Source organism: Gavialis gangeticus, unplaced genomic scaffold (assembly GCF_001723915.1).
Source record: "Gavialis gangeticus isolate Ggan-Ray unplaced genomic scaffold, GavGan_comp1, whole genome shotgun sequence".
NCBI lineage: Eukaryota > Metazoa > Chordata > Crocodylia > Gavialidae > Gavialis > Gavialis gangeticus.
Genome location: NW_017729022.1, coordinates 60600272 through 60605870, shown reverse-complemented (window position 1 = coordinate 60605870; position 5599 = coordinate 60600272). Strand labels below are relative to the sequence as shown.

Sequence of the window (5599 nt, the reverse complement as noted above, 5' to 3'; positions counted from 1 at the left end):
CCTCTTCCGTTTGGCCCTCGGCCGAGAGGGGGCGCGGGAGAATGACGTCATTAGCCGGCGCGGGAGGTCCCGCGCGGTGCACGCGGGCGGGGGGGGAGCGGCGCGGGAGCCGGTACCTCGCGCTATGGCCTGGCTCCCGGCTCAGAGGCATCTCCCGGCCGCCCGCGGCTGGCACAGCCGAGCAGGTCAGAGCCTCCGCTTCCTTCTAGGCGCGGATGCCCCCAGCTTGCCCCCACTGCCCACGTGCTGGGGGCGGTGCCGGTGCTGCCAGGTGCACGGTCATGGTCGGATTTGTAGGAACATTTCCCCCGTTGTACGAGCAGTAATGGTACAAACGTTCAAAATTGTAGGATAATTTTTGAGGCAGCTTAGGCACGCAGCAGGTGGAAAACCCAAGTCACTGGCAAAACTGACTCTGGGGTTTGCTGTGACGGCTCACCTCAAGATTAGGGTTGCCAGCCCTCCAGGATTGCCCTGGAGTCTCCAGATATAAACCTCCAGGAGACTGCAGAGAGGCACCCAGGAGATGAATGATAGGGCGTTCATTAAAATAAATATTAAATATTGAGTCTGATTTATATGGTAGTTCAGTGGGTTTTAAAAATGTAATAGTCATGTGTATTTGCCTTCCTGACCAAGTCTGTGCACCGTACTCTGTAACTGATACGTGCAAGCATGCAGGCACATTTGTGTTGTGTGTTACGGGCACATTGGCATTCCCAAAACTTCCCAGAATAGATTCAGATAGTTGGCAATCCTACTCAAGATACAGAAATGCTTAGACTGTGATGACCCAGCTGTCACTCACTTGCTGGTGACTTGCAGTGAACAATATAAAGTAAAGAAGAAAAAGATGTATTTGTGTACTTATTTGCATAAAGTTTCAGCTTGTGATAGTTTTCCAGCAAATATGATAATTTTGTGCTTACAGTATGATAATTTCATATTTAAGACCTGGCAATGCTGCTGTATGCACCTGCCCTCATAGTCATCACAGCAGCTCTGAAGGAGGCATGTCTCCTTCCCCATCTTTGCTGCAGGTCCTGGTGTGACCCTGCCAGGTTCAGTGCAAGCCCCTTAGCCCTGTGTGGGGAGGTGGCTGTCTTTGCAAATGTGTTTCCCAATCAGCGTTTCTAGCACGTCTTACATCAGGACCGAAGTGTTAGTAAAGGGGCGGGGGGTATAGCCCTGATGCACCAGAAAGGGTGCAAGAGGCAAGGGCTTCTTAGGGGAATCGCTGTCCTTGGGCCAACCACAGGCAGAGCCAAGATCTTGAGAAGAGGGCAGCGCAGGGGGAAGAGCATTGTTATGCAGAACACAATGCACATTTTTCTCCTGTTAAAAAGAAGCTGTAAGCTTTACTAATATGCCAGGGGTCCAAGGGCTGCATTATTCTATTTAAGATGAGAGCAAAAACAAAAATGACTTTTGCAATTTGCATTAATTTGTTGTCATATATAACAGGCAGAAGTGCACTGATACATCAGTGGTATATCAAATTGGCAGTGATAAAAGGCAAATTAACATTGTTGGTAATCAGCTTTTTTGGCCAGTGTAGTTGATAATAAGGCCATTAAATGCTGCGTGTGTGTGCACAAACAGCTTGGAGAGCAGAGTCCTGAAGGTAAGTCTGCCAGGGAGGAAGAGGCATGGGGGAGGGAAGGGGCATGGGAGAACGGATTGAGGCTCCCATGAGGCCCAGCCAGGGCGGTGAATGTGACTTTGCTGGGACAGAGCCTTGGGCACTTTGTTCAGGGGGATGGGGAAGGGGAGGCTTCCCATCGCTGCTTTGCACCCCTAGGGGAAGCATGAGAGGCATGTGCCCCCCTGGATTTGTGTGCAGGCCAAGGGTGAGCTGCCCACTGAGGGCTCAGGGCCAGGGGCTGCTCCAGCCTCTTTCTGACAGAAGTGCTGAGCCAGGGCTGCACTTAGGGTGGGAGGGGGTGGGGCAGGCAGTGGGAGTGCTTGGAAGGGTAGCTATAGGGGGGCCTATGATGAATTTTGGTGTGGCCATAGCCTACCCCGTAGCCACCCCTCCCAGTGCTGCCGCCTGCCCCACCCCAAATGCAGCTGGGAAGAGGCTGGCACAGCCCCTGGCCCTGAGCCCACAGTAGGCAGACCACCCTCGCCCTGTGCACAAATCTGGGGGGGGCACATGCTCCCACCATGCCACTTCCAAGGGTACACGCAGTGGCGGGGAGCTGCCCTGCGTCCCCCGGACAAGCCGCCTGCAGATGTGTTCCGCTCTTGGCAGGATCGCATTCACAGCCCTGACTGGGCAGCGCCTGCCCTTGCCCCACTCCCTCCCTCACTGTGGGGACCTCAATCAGGCCCCCTTCCTTCCCCCCCAGGCCTCCTGGATGGATGCTGCTCTCCAAGCTTCCGGGCTGCATTCCTATAAATCAGCTATTAGATCAGTATTAACCAGCCATAATTGGCCAGTAATCAACCATTGGTATCAGCCAAGAAAATCTTTATCAGTGCACCCCTAATAACAGGGGCAGGCAACTCCCGGCACAGGTGCTAGAGTGTGGCATACAAAGGCATTTTGCTTGACACGTGCGCCTTAGGGTGGATGGTGGGGAAGGAGCCAGGGCTGCGTTGTCACAACAAGGATCAAGCCCCTTATGCCTCCCTGCTGTCTGTCTCTGGCATACTGACATCTTACAAGTCAAGGTTATGGGTGTTTTTGGCACTCTGCCCCAAAATGTGGTCAATCCCTGACCCAGTGATTTGATGTTTTGGTCTTCCAGGACTGAAGAAGTAAGTTCTGTGTTTTCATTGTAACTAAAGCATGCATACACATTTAGGAATCTTCCCAATAATAATTATTATTATTTGGACTTATATCCCACCCTATCCAAAAAGATTCAGATCCAATTACGATAACATATAAACAGCCCAAAAGATAAGAAACAGCCACAACAAACTCCCCATTCAACACCCTAAAACTTTAAAAATGTTTCCCCTAACATGTTACTTTACTAAATGTAGGTTGCCTAGACAGTATCCTTTTAGCCTAGCCTAGCCTCCATTCTCCATGTGATGTGTTGATATTTGTTTTCCATATAAATAGCAAGGCACAGAGAGAAATGACTTTCTCCTGTTTACACAATCAGTAGCAGAGCCAAGAATGCTACCCAGGAGACTGGACCTCTCCAGGTGACTGCTCAAACCATCAGTCAGGTTTACTGTAACTAATAAATGTATAATTTGTTTTTATCTTTATTGGATGTACACAGTCCTGAGGACTCTTTAAACTTTTAAAATATAAATAATTGCTTGTGAGAGCTCTCTCATCTCCCTGGGAGATACGCTGCCTATACATCCTATTTTGGGTCTGTATTTGAATTTTAGCTCTAGAGAAAGCATTTACATGTCTCAACTCTAAGCACACAGTAAAACTGGTAAGCAAGAGGAGTACAGAGCCTTGAAGACTTGAATTGAAATTTACCCTAAGCCTTCGTTATAATTGTGAAGGATGTAGAAAGGATCATCTTGGGTAGTGGTTTTCAAACTGTTCTGTGGACCTCTGGGGTTCTGTGGTAGGTCATCATGGGTTCTGCAGAGAGATTGGGGATAATGAAGGAGCGGGACAGAAGATGGTGACCACCCTGCCACTCCAGGTTGACTAGCTCCATGTCAGCTCACATGGCCCATGGAGTCAAGGGATGGGGTTCCACAGCAGAAGTGATATGAAAGGGTTCTGTGACTTTAGGAAGCTTGAAAATCACTATTTATATCTTCACGGACTGCCTTTCTTGCTTGCATACCAGCCTCTAACTTCTTTACTATTCATCCCATCCAGGAAGAGCACACACTAATTGCAGATGCTTCCTTAGCCTGATGAAGGGCATTTAAACCCAAAAGCTTGCTAAAAAGAATTTTTCCAACTATTTGAGTTGATCTAAAGAAAGATACCAGATTTACCCAAAGAACTTTGTCTGAAAACCACTAGACACTTTTCCTAAATTCTGTAAAAGGTAATAGGGCTCAGATTAATCATTTAAATTTCAGATCCAGAGATTTTTTTTCAGGGAAAACTGACAGGGACGGATGTTATAGTCATGTTCTTGTTTTCACATCAAGAGTGTCCCCAGGTCCTCGGTGCACGCAACAAGTTCTTGTAGTTGCCTGTTTGGGAATCTCACTGACTCATGGTATTGGGAACAGGAAGTACAGTTATTGAAGTGCTTATTTTTGAGTGACCAGTTTCAATTTAGATAATGCTGGTAGCAAATAACTTTAAGGCACTAGTTGGAGTAAGTTTCACCCTCCCACCGTTAAGGGTTTACCTTATAACATATAACAGTGGCACTTGATGGGCCCCTTACTAGCAGTCTCAAGAGAAGGGTTGAGGGCTGGAAAGGTCATAAAAAGTGAACATCTCTTTTTCCCATTAAAAATGGGTCTTACAGGACATGACCCAAGTGGCCTGGAAAGGGGAGGTGGGTTTTGTTTGCAGTACCCCAGCTTTTGCAACACTTTGAATAACTAAAACATTTAATTTTCTTTGTATATCATTCTCTGTACAAAACAAAAGCAGATGTCACACAAGATCAGCCCAGCTTTCCTCTTTCAAGCATGTGGTCACTAATTTGTCCAGTTCAGCATACACTGACTTCCCTTTATTCATCCCAGTATCTGTTCATAATTCTTCTGTTTCTGTTGAGATCAGTTCATATTGAGCTTGAATTTTAACTGTTTTCAAAATAACTGCAACAAGTTGACATATTGAGAAAGGTTATCACTGCAGTGGAAGTGGGATAAACAATGCTAAGAATTGGAAATTAGAGGGCCATGTAGATTTTCAGTATGATACTAGAAAGGTTTTACATCTTGATAGAGGGCATTTTCTTTTCTTTAGACTGCAAGTTCTGTTTCCTTCGGAGGTTTTCCATTCAGCCTGCCCAGCAGAGGAAAATTCCAAACCGGTACCTAGGTCAGCCCAGCCCTTTCACACACCCACACCTTCTCAAGCCAGGTAAGGATCCTGAATGGCAGGTAACCAGTCAGGAGATGTTGCTCCCTTTCTACATTTCTCCAAGGAAGTAACTGTATATAATACAGCAAATCAATGTTTTACATTAAGTGCCTGTAGCCTGGACCTATCTTACTTATAGTAATTTTATTTCAAGGGAGTAATTTTATTCCTCATGGAATTTTCCATTTTGTGACAATCTCTGGCTCTAGAAGAAGGCGTGGTTCCCATATCCTAATCCAAAGCCTTGTGCATTTCAGGAACTGCTGTATTTACTCAAATTCAAGATGACTTTGAATTTAAGACAGTGCCCCAATAAATACATTCTACAATTGGAAAATTATACATTTGTTATAATTTTCATTTGATAGAATCTAATTACCAAAGAGTCATCTTAAACTTGTCCCACAGGGAGAGAGCCAGTCAGCAGCCTGACCCCACACTGTGCTCCCCTGCCACTTGTCCCCCATGCCTGTGCCCCTGCCACCTGTTTCCCCATCTGCCCATCCCCTACCCAATCCCTGGCCTGTGCTGCCACCCACACCTTGACTCATGCCACCAACCACCACCCTCTGGGTCCGACCACGAAGCCAATTCCCCAGCCAGCGGATCGTGGTG

At 47.0% G+C, this 5599-nt stretch overlaps 1 protein-coding gene across 1 annotated transcript in view; it reads left to right on the top strand.

Annotated features, from left to right (window-relative positions):
• Positions 1-51: 51 nt before the first annotated feature.
• XPNPEP3 (X-prolyl aminopeptidase 3) overlaps positions 52-5599 on the top strand; it is a 34394-nt gene continuing 28846 nt past the window's right edge. The window contains 5 exon segments of the mRNA XM_019515132.1: positions 52-185; positions 953-1016; positions 1018-1072; positions 1074-1095; positions 4868-4984. Of these exon segments, the coding sequence (XP_019370677.1) occupies positions 125-185; positions 953-1016; positions 1018-1072; positions 1074-1095; positions 4868-4984 (319 nt within the window). The 5' untranslated portion in view covers positions 52-124.